The following is a 17,713-nucleotide window of genomic DNA, read 5'->3' on the forward strand; positions in this document are numbered from 1 at the left end:
AGAAGCATATGCTCTATAAGTTTCTACATTGAGCGCCGAATGACGTTATCGTCAGCCATTGAGCGTGAAAAATGAAAAAGTTCATATAAATAAATAATAAATAATAAATACTTTCGATTACTTTTATTTTTATGTTTATCTAAGGTGCATTTACATATATAGTATGTATTAAGATTTGCATTTACATATATAATATGTATTTAAGATTTTTAATTACATCGGTCAGATTATTTTTATGATCAACACCTCTTTTGTTGAAGACTCTGATTTAAGTTTTTGATTAAAGATTCTTGAGCCCGTTTTTATTTTGTGACGGGAATTTACTTTATCTGACTGTCTATGCTCGAAACTCAAAAGAGTATTTGTGCCCCTTGTCGGGCTTGTCGTTGGATCAAGAAAATTCTGTATTAGACCTGCATTTTTCTGTTGGGCATTTAGCTGGGTTGTGTAGCATCAGAGGGCAGATAACACCGAGCGAGTTGTGTTTGACACAGAAAATGGCGTCGTCGTCAGATGACGAGGAGGAAGAAGTGAGGATTCCTTTCAGACAGAGGCCAGAATGGAGTGATGTTGAGCCAATCCCTCAGGATGATGGTCCCAATCCAGTTGTTTCAATTGCTTACACCGATGAATTCAGAGAAACCATGGACTATTTCAGAGCTGTTTTCGCCGCAGATGAGCGGAGTCCTCGGGCTTTGGAACTCACTGCTGAAGTCATTTACTTGAATGCAGGCAACTACACGGTGAGGTTTTAGTGTTCCCTTCTTACTTTTTGTTTTAAACAGGGAAAATCTTAATGGATCGAGACTGCATGGGCTTTAGATAGTTGGGTTGATTTCGTATCACAGCACATATGGCATTTATCTGGATTTATCCAGCTAATTGGGATCTTTTTGTACAACTATAGACACTAAATTATTTCTATTTATTTGGGTAATTCAACTTTTCTGCAAGCATGTCCTTTTCCAGTATGGGAATATTACAATGAAATATAGCTGGTTTACAACCTTTGAAAGAATCTCTTGGTTAAGCAGCCACAGATGGGGAGTCTGCTTTGACAGATATGCCAAGGGCTTGCACCTAGTCCCATATCCAACAAGACTTGCATACACAAGTGTGATGACTTTCTTGGATGGGCGAGCTGAAATTCCGTACCTCAGTTAGGGTATGAAACACACCCTCTTTATCATCATACCAAGACCCTGTTGACCGCTATAGTTACTTTTGATTGAGTTTTAACTGCCATTAGGATATATTTATGGGCGGATTTCCGAAGCCATGGTGAGAATGTGGTGCCTGATAAGCATGAAATTACAAATGAACGCTGACTTTGCCTGCTTAAAATAAAAAAAATTAAACACAAGTATTTATGCCCTCCATACTAGCCAAATGCTTGAGAAATGCATTATGGCTACATGGATAACTTTTGTAGATCAATGACATCAGCAATAACATCGTAGAATCTTATTGGATGTCGTTCAATATATTACTATTACAGGGCACACAGAATCTTATTTGATGTCATTCAATATCTTACTATTACAAGGCACACCTTCAGAAAATATTTTAGCATATTGCATTTTCCATTCTTGTGCAACACCATGGGCTTGTGAAGGGTGTCTCTGTTCTTAGTTACTTCAAGGTTTTCTAGTCAGCGTATGTTCACTCGACTACGATTGTCCTTGGGAAAATAACTTTATTAGACTCCAAACCAATTAAATTGCACAACTACGTTAATATAATTTTGGAATTTTTTTAATTTCTACTACGTGTCTCTGTTTAAATACCCTTTATTGGTGGAATTCTCATTTTGCTGTCTGGTACGAATCTGATTCTTGATAATGAAGCTCTTTGCACATGCCCAATATTTTTCAAATAGCTAATGGCTGCCACCAAACAGCTAACAGTGCCTTGTGGCTGGCAATACCATTGGTGGGAAGGGATGTTTATGATCCATCTTGTGCCCAATCATTCTGGGATCCATAGGACAATTGTTCACCACAACCATAATGATCTTTTTACGAAGACAATTCCAGTGGGTTTGACAGGATAATGTCTTTCAACGCCATTCTTTATAATCTGCTTCAAGCTGTAAGCTGTGATAGACTGAAATGGAAGAGATTAATTTCACAAGGCAGTCATTTTCCTTTATTATAGCTGAAAGAAGAGTGAAGTTGCAAGAAATGAAGAAAATCCTTTATATAGGCTAACATGAATTTCTCTAGTATGGATACGAGTCTAGAGTATTCTGCTTTTTTTATATCATTTTGTACATTGCACTGATAGGAGCAACTTTTGAAAGGCTGGAAAATTAGAATCCTAGCATTGTGAAGAGTTAAATATAGATTAAGATTTCACACTACAGAGTCAACATGGTTGATAGCATTGAAAAACAACTGAATATGTTGTTTTTCCCATGTCAGACTTAGCCAGCTATTATGCCACAATCTTTTAATCTGAAGACTAAGACCAAGTAGAGGCATTTGTGATAACGTGGATAGTTAAAAATGGCCATACTTTGTAACTTAGGTGTTTTAAATTAGGAACTTTATTTTATAATAAATTCATGCTATAAAGTTAAGTTGTGTGTAGAAAATCCATGAAATTCTGCAATTGCTCTAATGAACAATCTGAAAACTAGTTTCTTTTCATTAAGACATAGAATTTCTCTACTTGTTTGCAGCGGAATAGGAACAGAAATAAACACAGTCACACAATGACAAAAACACAATATTTTCCAGGGAACCCAACTGGGAAAACCCTCTGCTTGCTTGAGAATTTTATTGACAGAATTTTGAGCAATAGATCTCTTACAATACAAACTTGTTTCAATAGAAAAACAGTCTTGTTCTCCCTGCTTGTCCTAAGCTGAAACACCTTGCAAGAACCCTGATCCTGCTTCCCTATTTCCTTGCGCAAACCCCAAGGAAGTTCTCTATCAACTGCGCATAGGTTCCTCCTTAGTATGCCCTTCCCACACACAAGCTTCTGCACACAAACTCATGCTCTCTATTGCCTTGTCTCACCAACTCATGCTCACAAAACAATGATCAATTATGTGCCTTTGTCCTCCTTATAAGCTTTTTGACCCATCTAAAATTGGCAAGTTTATTTTTTGAACTCTGACATGTGATTGACTAGTTAAATGAGTCTAACTAACTCATGCAACTTGTCCTAGCCACAAATAACCTTTGAGACTAGTCTCTTGTGCTTTTCCAAAGCTAACTCGCACTAGGAGACAAATAACTGAGCCTCCAACTATTCACATGAGTAAAAATTACTCCATGAACTCATCCTGATTTTTAGGAACTCATCCTAACTTTTAGGAACTTATGCATGCTAAGGAAAAAGTGGTTTTGTTCTCATTGACCAAGGCACAATTCAAATAAGGACCTTTCTCGCCACTATTTTCAACACTCCCTCTTAGCGAGGAAGGTGCTTCTGGAAGAACCTCATCCACTTAGATCTGTCTCCAATACTACCACGTTCTCCACTGTTGCTGCTGCTCCCTCTAAATTAGAAGACTTCCCTGCTTTCTTTTGCGGAACTTGATTTAAAGACTTGTTCTTCTTGTTAGAAAATCAAAAAGGCATAAAAATTTTCTTATATTGATAATTACTTGTGATATTGTTATGTTCTTATTTACTTCTTTGTGTTCTTCTTTTATCTTTTTCTCATCAAGCGATTATCAAATAAAAAAAATGAAGATTATGGACACCAGATGTAGGTACTCAGCTAGGGCTAAAAACCCTTTATAGGGGAAAACCTAGTCAAACTCTTCCTTCAGTAGATTCAAATTGAGATAGACCCAAGATCCTAGACCAAAAGACCTTCCTCCTCCACCAAGTCATCTCTTCCTTCTGATAGATGATCTCTTCCAAAGTTACCAAGTGCCAACTTCTCAAATGCAGCTTCAACCCAGAATTTCGACCCCCAGCTTCAAAACTTCGACCCAACTTTAGGACTATAGTTTCAATCTAACAACTTCAGTAGCTTCAGCCTAGCAACTTTACAACTTCGACCTTGATGTAGCTTCACAACTTCGACCTTGATGCAATTTCACAACTTTGACCTTGATGCAGCTTCACAGCTTCGATGTAGCTTCATTGCTTCGATGTAGTTTCACAACTTGAATGTAGTTTCAGAATTTCGTTGCACACGAGAGAGAGAGAGAGAGAGAGAGAGAGAGAGACCCAAAAACTTCGATTCCAACTTCCTTCTTGAACTTTGCACTTTTTCTGCTCCCAACTTTTGCAATTCGAACTTGTGAGAGATGTGCTTCCAAATGAGTCAAGTTGCTCCAATATATAGAGTTTGTGAGGTTGAATTCCTTTATTGAGGCCGACTTGTCCTTTCTTGAAGCCAATTTGGTGGAGGAGGCTTATTGACCTATTTTACAATAAAATAAATTTCTTTCTTGACAAATAAAGCCCAAGAAGGGTCTTTTACATTATGACATGGACAAGGACACTTGACATAAACCCTATAAGTCTTCAATGGAGACTTTGACCTAAAAACAATTGACCCAAGCATGAAACCCATGCTTTAATAAGTCAATTTCTTTAATAATAAAATTTCTTTTTCTTTCTTTTGACAAATATATTACATCATGACTCAAGTATAATTATGAAGACCGATACTAGTTACATTCTTCAACACTCCCTCTTAACTAGGGAGGTATTCATAATTACATATATATAGAGGTACATGGAAGATCTCCAAAATGAACTACGAAGAGTTCTAGCACACTCAGTGTTATAGACTAGAAACCTGACTAGGGTATTCTATCCGGGTGGGACTAAGATGGACTCAAGCTTTCAGCCACTCTAGGTACCATCAGGCTTACTTGCTAACCATTAACCCAAGGTCGGAGCTCCATGACCAATGCCACCCTCCCTCTTCGGGATCTAGACATCAACACATAAGCCGTCCAGATGTCCTCTCAAGCATCTGCCATTAGATGCTTCATCTCTCCTTAATAAACTAAACCAGATATATCCATTTGTCCAAGCATGCTTCCAAAGTGTTCAATCTTCTTGTGGAGAGATTTACCTGTACAAATACAAACCCTAATCAACAATAAACTTTCAAATATATATACAAGTAAACACAAACCTTCGGGGTTCCCAATAATCTTGATGTTGCTCTCATCATCAAGTTATTCATATATAGTTGGTCGAAAGCTTTATTCTTCTTTCATTTCTTCAACAACACCAAATACATCCTCAAATCTTCTCAAGTCTTTTGTTTGCAACTTCATGAATATTTATCGATAGTACTTTTGTTTACTTCAAAGTATTCACTGTCATAGTATGCCCTCCCTTTCAACTGGGAGATATACTTCAGATCTCTTTCTCTTTTCTCAACTTAGGGAGATCAACCACTTCCTTTTTCTATAACATCGGAGAACCTTTTACGACTTCATTCCTTCTTATGGCATCAAGGTCATCTTGATTATCATCATTCATATAACTTCCTTCATCATGCTTATTAATATCATATGATCATCTTCATCATCTTGAAGATTATGTACCTGCAAAAACTTGAATAACAAGTACATAGAAGCATGAAGTTAACTATATCAAAATTATTTGAATATAATGGAAGCATCATAACAATCAAATACTTTAGGTATCAAATACCTAAATCTAGTTAGGTTCATAATCAACAAGAGACACATTCTAGACTTCAACCTCTTGCTAGGGTTTTGTCACAAACCCTTAGATTCCATATTCAAGACACACAACCTTAGATATCAACAATTCAATCAAACAACAATCCTACTATACATCTAAGATTTCAACAATTTTAGACTTTACTAGGGTTTGTAGCAAACCCTAGTTTTTATTATCAAAACTAAATCATATAAGAAAACAATATCATTATATCCTAGGGTTTCGATTAGATGAATACACACCTAGGGTTTCATTCATAACAAACCCTAATTCACCAAACCCTAAAGATTTAGGGTTTCAATACATAACTTAGACATTAACAATAAGCCTTAAAGAACTAGGGTTTCTATCATAACAATACCAAAACCCTAAACATCAAAAGAATAGGATTTCTAGATTTCATCAACAACCCTAAGTAGTCTAGGGTTTCATAATATTGACATACCCTTAGCAACAAGAGGTTAGGGTTTTATAGTGAACCCTAAAGGTTAGGGTTACACAAGAATGATCAAATAATATCATGAGGGTAGATTCAATCTAATGACTAATCACCCTAACAAGAATCTCTATGATTCAAAACCTAGGCATAACGATGTCAGTGATATAAAGTAAATTTCAAAACTTTATAACAAAACTTATAGACTAAGACATACCTTGAGTTGTTCTTTAACAAACCTTGTAGGATATCAATTCTTGAAGAGCTTCCTTTGCAACAAAACTTTCTTCTTGATTCAAGTCTTCCTTTGAAGTTTCTTGCATAACCTTTGTGTATTTTGCAAGCTTTTCCTAACCAAGGAAAATATAAAGGTTATTAACATACAATACAAACAAATCTTGATATGAGAGGAAAACTGAACATAAAAGAGGAAACAAGGAACACGATACTTATCTTTTGGTAAAATGGTGAGGGCTCCCCCTCTCTCAATCCAATCTTGAGGGATATGTATAACTTAAAAAAATAATTCAAAAATGTTCCAATAAGACATGTTAGACCTGCAAACTTTAGAAATCAAAACATAAAGGAAAACATTGCAAAACTTAAAGTTGAAGGATATGCAAGGGATAGTGTCCTTAAGAGTCTCTAGCAAATAAGTCTTTGACTTCAAATTCTTCCATCTTGTTCTTCTTTGGTGGAGCTTCATCGACAATATTTGCTTGATCTCTTTCTCTCTTCCTATTCCTTGGATTCTTCGAACATTGATTTTTGTAGTAACCCATTTTGTGTTAATTGTAACATTCAATCTTGGATAGGTCAACTTTCTTCTTTGGTCCTTTGAACTTCTTGAAGGTTCCCTTCTTCCTATGATGAGCATAATAGGCATTAGAGATATTTTCTTCCTCATCCTCCTCCTTGTTAATTACCAATGATATTTAAGCTTCTTCTTGACTGCATGCATTCCACATTTGTTCAAATGTTGGAGTATCTTTCCAACTGTTAAGTCCTGATGCAAAGGCACTCCAAGATTTTGGTAGTCCTAGAAGAGTAGTAATTACGAGCTCCTTTTCTGGGACAACTTCATTTAGTGCTTGGAGTTCATCTTTGATTCTAGATAAAGTAGTATCATCTTTTTTAATCCTAATAGTCCTTAATTCATTCTTGAGGCTTGCTATTTGACCTATGTTCGTAGTGGTGAATAATTTGATGAGAGCCTCAACATTTTTTGAGCGGAATTTATGTTGGATATGTATGGAATTAGGTTGCCCTTAACTCCATCCACTATTAGGTTCATGGCCAATATTTTTGTTTCTTTGAACTTTTCTTTCTCTACTTCACTTGATTCATTTGTAGGCTTCTTGATTTTTCCTTGAACAAGATTCAAAACTTTGTTCTTTTCGAGAATAAGATTTATCCTCTTTTTCCAGGCCCTGTAGTTAGAGGCTCCTTCTAGTTTGTTTTTCGCCTTCATTGAGCTTGACATATTTGCTGTAGATAGTAGGCGTATCCCTTTATATATGAGCCTCTTTAATGACCTTTCCTTGATCTCCTTTTTCTTCAATAGATTTTCAACCTGCCTTTTTCTTTCTTCTTCACTTTAACTCTGATACAATGTTAGAAAATTGTAAGAGTGTTGATAATTACTTGTGATATTGTTATATTCTTATTTACTTCTTTATGTTCTTCTTTTATCTTTTTCTCATCAAGCGATTATCAAAGCAAAAACATGAAGATCATGGACACCAGATGTAGGCACTCACTCAGCCAGGGCTAAAACCCCTTTATAGGGGAAAACCCTGGCGACACTCTTCCTTCAGTAGATTCAAATTGAGATAGACCAAGACCTTGGACCAGAAGACCCATCCTCCTCCACCAGTTCAGCTCTTCCTTCTGATAGATGATCTCTTCCAAAGTTACCAAGTGCCAACTTCTCAAATGTAGCTTCTGTTGAAGAATGTAACTAGGTTCGGTCTTCATAATTGTATGATGTAATATATTTGTCAAAATAAATTTACTTATTAATAAAATGACTTATTAAAGCATGGGTTTAATGCTTGGGTCATCATTTTCTAGGTCAAAGCCTCCATTGTAGGCTTCTAGGTTTTATATTGAGTCAATAGAGTCATTGCTATTTTTAATAGACACTTCTTGGGCTTTTGTGTCATGTAAAAAAAATTAGTTTTGAGTCAAATAGGTCATTTGACACCTCCACACCAAGTCGGTCTATCCTATGAAGTCGGCCTAAATTAGGCCAATTCGACCCACAGAAAGACTACATATAAAGAGACAGTTCGATCCATTTGAGACATTCACTCAACAAGCTCGATATATAAGCAAGAGAGACAGAAAAAGTGCGAAGTAGTTGGAGAAGGACGAAGTGTGTTGGAAAGGATCTAAATCTAAGTTTTGGGCTATCTCTCTCTCTCACGTGCAAAGTTATTGGGCATTTGCTGGGGCTGAAATTCTGAACTCTACTGTAAGTCGAAGTTCTGTGGGGGGTCGAAATTCTGCTGCTGGAAGGTCAAAGTTCTAGGTCAAAGTTGTTGATGGGAAGCTGTCGCTTGGAGAAGAAGGAAGGGCTGAGTTGGTGATTGGAGGAAGTTTGTGTCTAGGTCAAAAGAGTCTTGGATTGTCTAATCTTGTTCTTGAAACTGCTAAAGGAAGAGTTCTGATTGGGTTTTCCCCTTATACAGGTTTTTCCTTGGCTATGCGCCTACATTTTGTGTCTTTTGTTTTTGTGATCTTCATACACATATAATTTGGTGATTGCTTGATGAAACATAATCTAATAAAGAAGTAAAAGAAGCCAACATAATTCCTTTTTTTTTAACATCATCGGTTGCTATATTATATTTCAAAAAAAAGAGGAGAAGGCTATTCCCCTGAGGTACATAATTAGTTGCCGTGAGATGCAAGGATAGCAGGAGTTACAATAACAAAATCTTCCTTGTTCCTGCCACTTAGGCTTTGAAGTAAAGTCTAAACTGAAATAAATCCTAACAAACTGAAACACTAAAAAACAACATTTGCAGAACATCGTCAATCTATATTGATATGGTTGATGTGCCTCGCTGTCAATTCTTCAGGTTTATCATCTTCTCTAGCTTGCTTGATACTTGAAGAGCTGGTTGGTATTGCATTCTTCTTTTCCATCATGTATTTCAGTATTTCTATAGATTCTTCCGCATGAGCACATTTGTTGGATAGATGTATGAACTGCTCATGCAAAGAAGAGATTCGGTGCAGGAACATATTTATGTCAGCTTCGTATTTTTCTTTGATAATCCGGCTTTGATTATCAATCTTTGCATCTGTGATCGCCAGTTGGCTATCCATCTTGCTGTCCAAGATCTTTTGCTGTGCTCTTAACTGCTCTAACTCCGCTTGTAGATCCGCGCAGTGGAGGCAATCCTCACTCCGCGCCATAGGTGAAGAAGAAGAAAGGGCCTGAAAAACTGAGTGATCCGGGGAACTTGCTTGAAGTGCTGCACTTGATGGCACACAAGGGAGTCACTGCCAGGAGGTAGAGTCTTTAAGGGAAAGAAGCCCAGAGGTTCCAGAGGATGGAAAGTATTTTGAATCGAGAGACAGAGCAAGGGCCGCGAATACCACGAAAATGAAGGAGCGGAACAGAGATTCGAAATTACAGAAGGGGAAAATGGAAGGATGCGGGAAGGGGAAATAGGAGGGGCATATAAAGATGAGGAGGAGCTCGGGAGGGCGGTCACAGGGCATGAGGGGAGAATCGAGAAGGGACAGGGAAGATCAAGAAGGCGATTCAGAGTTGCAGGGGAGGGATGGCCGGAGGGAAGAAGGACGAACAATCACCTGACTGGGAGCATGTGAATGAAGATTTCAAAAGAGTGCCAGATCCCTATGTGGATCTTAGTCACAAGGAGGATTTTATGGATCTTTGACCTTTCCATCATGTCAGGGATTACAGGTTTATTGCAGAACTGATTGAGGATAAAGAGGATCGCTGTCATGGCAAATGATGAAGAGTCTCCACGCCGTTGCAAACTAGGCTGCCCAATGGCCTGGCACATGCCTTGTTGGCTTGAATGTCAGCATTTTTGTTTAGAGTGCGCAGAATATGATGGAAGCGCAAATCTGTCATAGATTGTCCTAAAATATGGCATCGACTAAAAGTCTGCTGAAGAAGAGCGTTGGAGGATTCCCTATTCTGAACCATTGAACTGATAACCACCGCCGAGTCTCCAAAAATGAGGGCCGAGTCTATACCAAGTTTTCTAAGCTGAATGAGTCCCTGATAAAGGGCCAAGGCTTCTGCCCTGTTGTTGGAAATGTGGCCAAGTCCCCATTCATATGAAAGAATGTTGTCCCCATTAACATTAAAGATTACTCCTCCTGCTCCTGCAACTCCAGGATTCGACTTTGAAGCCCCATCAAAAAAAAGGCAATGCCTGTTGCAATTTTGAATCCAAACTGCAAATTCATCTTCCTTTAATCTAATTTTCCAATTATGAGGAACAATATTATGTCTGTTACTAGCAATGCCGCCAATTTGTTTGCTGTTGTTTGTATCCAACAAGTATCCAATGAAGCTTCGCTCTTCAACACTGAGTTCAATGATGTTTATGTTTCTCTGATTCTTGACTGATATAGTTTCAAGGGCGAGACCCCTTGCCTTGTTGCAAAGACTTCTAATGGTCGAATCCTTGTCCTTAAAAACTTTGCGATTTCGAGCCAGCCAAATATTCCATAACATAGTGTAAGGGAGGGTATCCCAGACTCTCTTCACTATGTTATTCTTCCTTCGCTGCCAGGGATAATTCTTTTTCCATTTATGAAGAATTTCTCCTATGGTATTTTGATTGCTCCATAGGATTTGGTTGTTATGAGACAAGTTTCTCCAACATTCTATAGCAAAGGGACATTCAATAAAGAGGTGATGAATGGATTCCTCAGCAGCTAGGCAGTTGGGATAGCGAGAAGGACCATTGATGCCACGCTTTTGCAAATTTTCAGCCGTTCCCCTTGAGAAGAGTCCAGAGGGAAAATTTGATTTTTGGAAGGGCCTCAGACTTCCAAACAGCTTTCCAATGATTCCAGATTGGTATAGGATTAACTCCTTCTTGTCTATTTATTGGCTGCTGACCCATGATTTTGTCAGCTCCAATATTGATGCTTGCACCTCCCTTGGGTATTTTTGAAGTGTTTTGGGCAATTAGAGGAATTGCTCTTTTGCATAAGGTCCATGTTTTGGAAGAATCTCTGTTGGGGATATCTTGATCAAGAAGCTGTTGCCTTGGAAAGTTTAAATATTTAATTTCTAGGACCATTTTCCACCAGGCAAGAAGTCCGGTTATGAGTCTCCATACAATTTTACCTCTGAAAGCTCAATTGAGAAATTTGGGGGATCTGATACCAAGACCTCCTCGGTCTTGGGGCTGAATTACCTGCTTCCAACTGATCAAATTGAATTTCTTTTTGTCATTTTTCCCTCCTTACCATAGGAATTGGCGGAGGATGCCTTCCATTTTATAGTGAAAGGAGGTTGGAGCTTGTAGAAGGGAGAATTGGTATAGAGGCAGAGAAGATATACCTGATTTAAGAAGAATGAGGCGACCAGCTGGGTTGAGCCAAATGGAGCCCCACTGCTGTACTTTCCCTTTCATCTTGTCAATTATAGTGTCCCAGACTTCTGCCGTCAAGGGACCTGCGCTTACAGGCATGCCCAAATAAGAAAAATGAGTCCAATCATAATTGCATGAGACTCCAAAGGTGGTGGCAATATTGTGGAGGACCTGTGCTGTTGTATTCCAACCGTAAATGCAACTTTTTTGCTGATTAACCAAACCACCAGAGTAATTCATGTATTTGTCTAGGAGAGACTTGAAGCGCCTGGCTATTGTGATGGATGCCCCTCCAATTAATAAGGTGTCATCTGCAAATTGCGAGTGATTTATATTCTTGACTCCATTCCCAAATTTTATTCCTGTAATGAGACCAACCCTCCGATTGAATTCTAGCGCTTTGCTAAAGGATTCAGCCATCAAAATAAAAAGATAAGGTGAAAGAGGGCAACCTTGTCTTAAACCACGGGAGGATTGAAAAGCTTCACCTGGTTTGCCATTTACAAGAGGGGAGATCCAGGGCCCGGAGATGCAAGCTTTGATGAGATTTAGAAAGCCTGTATCAAATCCCATCTTCTTCAAAGCGGCCAAGAGAAAGGAATGTCTCACTCTGTCAAATGCATTGGCCAAATCAAGTTTGAGTATAAGCCCTTTCTCAGTTCTGGATTGACTCGAATGAATGGCTTCTTGTACTAGGAGGATGGAGTCAGTTATTTGTCTATTGGCCAGGAACCCCCCTTGATTTTCAGAGATGAGAGAAGGAAGAAAAGGTTTAAGGCGAGAGGCAATGACTTTGGTCAAGATTTTATAGGAGGAGTTACAGAGTGATATGGGGCGGAATCGGGCAAATGAAGAGGGGCAATTTTCTTTGGGGATGAGTGCCAGATGAGTAGCATTGGTGTATCCCCCTATTTTACCCTTTCGCTGGATCCATTTGAACATTTTTATCAAATCTTTTTTTATAATTCCCCAGAATGCTCGATAGAAACATATGGGAAAGCCATCTGGACCTGGGGCTTTGTCAGGCTGGAGTGTCTAGATCGATCTTCTGATTTCCTCCTCATCAATCTCCTTAGTTAGACTATCATTCATTTGCTTGCTTATCCCTGTAGGAAGATGTTGTAACAGTTCTGTGTAATCCTCCTCTTCTTTTGTTTCAGTTAGGAGATCTCGATAATGTTCTTTTGCTACCCTTCGGATAGCATCTTGTGTGCTTTGTCGATTACCCTCAGCATCTAGGATGGAGCTTACATTGTTTCTTATCTTTCTAGCTGTAGTTTGCTTGTGAAAGAATGCTGAGTTCTTGTCTCCCCCTTGCAACCACAGTTGCCTTGATTTTAGTCCCCATTTTAATTCCTCTTTTCTATTTACTCGGCACAACTGTAAATAGAGGTCGCTTTCCTGTTGTTTGTTCTCTTGGGAGAGACCATGTTCCTCTATTACTCTTTGGATACTATTAAGGTTATTCTTAATCTCCTTTTTTACCTTCTTAGGTTCTTTATAGCTGGATTTAGCCCATTCTTTAATTGCCTGTTTTGTTTTTCTTAATTTGGATTCCCAAATGAAGCTGGGGACCCTTCAACGTGCTGGTTCCAAGAATTGAGGACTATTTCTGCAACTGTTGGAATGTCGTTCCAGAGGGAGCTATACCTGAATGGAATGGGTCCGAGAGGGCTATGATTTTCCAGCGTGAGCGTTATTGGGTAATGATCAGAGGCTGAACATGTCAAGATGCTGGCATATCCAACAGAAAAGGTGGAAAGCAACGAGACATTGATTAGAATTTTGTCTAATCTCTCCATAATGTTACCTACACCCATCCTGCGGTTATTCTATGTATATCTTCGGTTTTTTGGAGCAATGTCCATAAGATCACGTTCCTGCATGATATTTTCCAAATGAGTTCTGTAGGGATTAGAGGTGAAACTACCTCCTCTCTTTTCATTGGCATGGAGAATAAGATTGAAGTCGCCTCCCAAAATAATGTTAGAGTTTTCTTTTGCATCTATGCTGACTTTTAGATCATGCCAACAACACTCCTTGTCTCTGAATGATTGGGCACGTAGATGCTGTAGATGATTATAATTTGCTTATCTACTTTGTTTTCCAAGACTGTTTTGATCTAGTGTTGATTGACAGTTTCTGAATTATGGTTCCATATGCTTTGATTCCAAATTGTTGCTATTCCTCCTAAAGCTCCTCTTGATTCTCTGATGCTACCTTTATACTGCCTCTGCTGTTCTATAATTCCATTCATTTCCTGTTGGCCTTGCTTTGTTTCTTGTAATAGAATAATTCCTGGTTTCTCACAATGTATAAGATCTCTTAGGGCTGCTACCTTGGAGGGGTGCCCAAATCCCTTGTTGTTCCAAGACAGGATTTTCATCATTGGATTTGCAGTGTACGGGGAGGTGCTCGCCCCCCTTGACCCTTGTTAGCTGTTTCTTTGTCATATTGCCCCAGAATGTAAGTTTCTATGGGTGTTTGAGTTCCCATTGCTATGTCTTTCTGTGCGTTCTCATCCCGGTGCTGCTTGGTAGATTTCCTACCCGGACTGGGTTTCTTAAATGATTCATTGGTGCCTCCATGGTCTTTAAAAGAGCTCTTGGTTATTCTGTTGAGGGGAGGATCAAGAGGGGGCTGAGAGGAGATGATCAGGGGCAAGGTGGATTCATTGGTGTCCTGGGGAAGGCTTTCAGGGAGAGGAGGATCTTGGGGGTGGCTTTAAGGGAGTGATAAAATAGAGAAGGGGTTGGATGAAAAGGGCGGAGGAGGGGAGTGGGGAGGAGGTTTAGAGGGTGCAGAAGAGGAAGGGGTCGGTTGAGCTGCTTTAGAGGCCGAAGGGCCTGCTTCAGGGGGAGCTTTAGCCAAAGAGGCCGATTTCTTTTTTTTTTTTACCATTTCCCGTTGTTCCTCTTGTGGATCATTCTCTACATTAATAAGCTTAGTACATCTATTGGCGAAGTGACCATATTCGTGACATACCTTGCACTTGAACGGGATCTGCTCGTAATCCAGCTGCTGAATATGGCTCCAGTCGTCCACTTTGAGCTTGATGGCTTCAGGAAGGCCTTTGCCAAGGTCCACTTCAACACAGATCCGGGCATAGGCTTGCATGTTTTCTTTTGGTTCGCTATGATCAATATATTTGCCAACTGCATTCCCAATGGCACGAACCGATTCATCCCCCCAACAATGGAGAGGGAGATGAGGGAGCCGGACCCAAACCGGAACAGCACTGGGGACATCTAGCTCAGGATCGAAGTCTGGGGTCCATTTATTGAGATACAGGCCCCTGGAATCCATGAAATAGGGTTCGTTTCTGAATATTAAATCCTTATCTTCTTTGGATTCAAAGTGAAATGTGAAGTACCCTTTCCCGCAGAATCTAATGGATATTTTTCCTTGTATTTTGTCGGACCAGTTCCTTTCAACCCATCTTTGGACAGTTTTTGGAGAGGGACAGAGACCCGTTCACTGACCAATGAGTACTTTTTCTGCCAGAGACAGAGCAGCCATGCGTGGTAGGGCTGGAGGCGGGTTAACTTCTTGAAGAACATCCAACTTCTTGACGAATTTCGAAATTGTTGATCGAGGGCGCTGAGGAGGCAGTGATTTAACTAAGTTAAAGAATGCCTGTTGTGGATCGACCCCCTCCAGTGGAGCATCCGAAAGGGCCATGGACGGTCGCTGAAGGCCCAAGCGACTGCGCAGTGAGAAAACCTAGGGGAGGCAACGCGCGCAACAGCTAAAAGAAGCCAACATAATTCACAAGTAATTATCAAGAAGAAAATCAAAATCCTAATTCCTACAAGTATTGATTTCTCAACAACTTCAACCTAGAATCTCGACACCCATCTTTAGAACTTCGACTTAGCTTTAGGACTGTAGTTTTGATTTAGCAACTTTAGTTGCTTCAACCTAGTAGCTTCACAACTTCGACCTTGATGCAGCTTTACAACTTCAATGCAACTTCACAACTTCGACCTTGATGCAACTTCACAACTCCGATGTAGCTTCATAACTTTGATTTAGTTTCACAACTTCGATGTAGTTTTAGAATTTCGTTGCACATGAGAGAGAGAGAGAGACCCAAAAACTTTGATTCCAACTTTCTTCTTGAACTTCGCACTTTTTCTACTCCCAGCTACTATAATTCAAACTTGTGAGAGATGTGCTTCCAAATGAGTCAAATTGCTCCAATATATAGTGAGTTTGTGAGGTCGAATTCCCTTGTTGAGGCTGACTTGTCCTTTCTTGAAGCTGACTTGGTGGAGGAGGCCTAATTAACCTATTTTACAATAAAATAAATTCTTTCTTGACAAATAAATCCCAATAATGGTCTTTTACATTATGACATGGACAAGGACACTTGACATAAATCTTAGGTCGAAGTTGCTGCTGGGAAGATGTCGCTTGGAGAAGAAGGAAGAGTTGAGTTGGTGATTGGAGGAAGTTTGTGTCTAGGTCAAAAGAGTCTTGGATTGTCTCATCTTGTTCTTGAAACTGCTGAAGGAAGAGTTCTGATTGGGTTTTCCCCTTATACGGGTTTTTCCTTGGCTGTGCGTCTACATCTCGTGTCTTTTGTTTTTGTGATCTTCATACACATATAATTTGGTGATTGCTTAATGAAACATAATCTAATAAAGAAGTAAAAGAAGCCAACATAATTCACAAGTAATTATCAAGAAGAAAATCAAAATCCTAATTCCCACAAGTATTGATTTCTCAACAACTTCAACCCAGAATCTCGACCCCCAGCTTTAGAACTTCGACCTAGCTTTAGGACTGTAGTTTTGATCTAGCAACTTTAGTTGCTTCAACCTAGTAGCTTCACAACTTCGACCTTGATGTAGCTTCACAACTTCGATGCAAATTCACAACTTCGACCTTGATGTAGCTTCACAGCTTCGATGCAGCTTCACAACTTTGATTCAGTTTCAAAGCTTCGATGTAGTTTCAGAATTTTGTTGCACATGAGAGAGAGAGAGAGACCCAAAAACTTCGATTCCAACTTCCTTCTTGAACTTCACACTTTTTTTGCTCCCAACTACTGCAATTCAAACTTGTGAGAGATGTGCTTCCAAATGAGTCGAGTTGCTCCAATATATAGTGAGTTTGTGAGGTCGAATTCCCTTGTTGAGGTCGACTTGGTGGAAGAGGCCTAATTGACCTATTTTACAATAAAATAAATTCTTTCTTGACAAATAAATCTCAATAAGGGTCTTTTACATTATGACATGGACAAGGACACTTGACATAAACCCTAGAAGTCTTCAATGGAGACTTTGACCTAAAAACAATTGACCCAAGCATGAAACCCATGCTTTAATAAGTCAATTTCTTTAATAATAAAATTTCTTTTTCTTTCTTTTGACAAATATATTACATCATGACTCAAGTATAATTATGAAGACCAATACTAGTTACATTCTTCAACACTTTCCCACCATGCTTTGCAAGTTTATCACTTTAGTCATAAGTGCCATGTAACCCGTGTACCTCTGTGGCTGCTTCTTCTGGCTGAAATTGTTACTGGAAGATCCAACTCTCTCTTGATCTCCCTTAAATAAATCCTCTGCCCATTTGGCTCGAACTCTCCCTATACTGGGAGTCAATGACTGAGTGGCTGCCTCCACTCGCCCTAGGCTCTACTCATCATCTTGCTGGTCAGCTCAACTTCCAACTAGCTTAGACTTGTTGACCACACTTTGTCAACAGTCCAAGGAAGCAGGGTACAAAGAAGTGAAGAATTTTTTTCAAAGATCAAAGTCATAAGCCAACATGATTATATCATTGTAAACCCAGTTTCTGCAAGTTGTATTGTAAATGATGCTAGTATGACCATTTAATTATGTAACAACACCTAGGTAAGCCTCTGATTTTGGCAAAAGATTTCATCCTAGGAAGTTTTTAACCTGCCCGAATTATGTGTGTTTGTAAACACGCATAACTGGCATAGTTTTCCTTCTAGCTTAAACTCCAAAGCTAGGATGGAATTCGTT

At 39.1% G+C, this 17,713-nt stretch overlaps 1 protein-coding gene across 1 annotated transcript in view; it reads left to right on the forward strand.

Annotated features, from left to right (window-relative positions):
* Window positions 1-238: 238 nt before the first annotated feature.
* Window positions 239-17,713, forward strand: part of FTA (farnesyltransferase A) — a 92,605-nt gene continuing 75,130 nt past the window's right edge. The window contains exon 1 of the mRNA XM_089440420.1: window positions 239-743. Within this exon, the coding sequence (XP_089296546.1) occupies window positions 498-743 (246 nt within the window). The 5' untranslated portion in view covers window positions 239-497. The remainder of the gene's footprint in view (window positions 744-17,713) is intronic.

This window comes from Pinus tabuliformis, chromosome 9 (assembly GCF_031772625.1).
Source record: "Pinus tabuliformis cultivar Carrire ecotype Pingquan chromosome 9, CPIR1, whole genome shotgun sequence".
In the NCBI taxonomy this organism is placed as follows: domain Eukaryota; kingdom Viridiplantae; phylum Streptophyta; class Pinopsida; order Pinales; family Pinaceae; genus Pinus; species Pinus tabuliformis.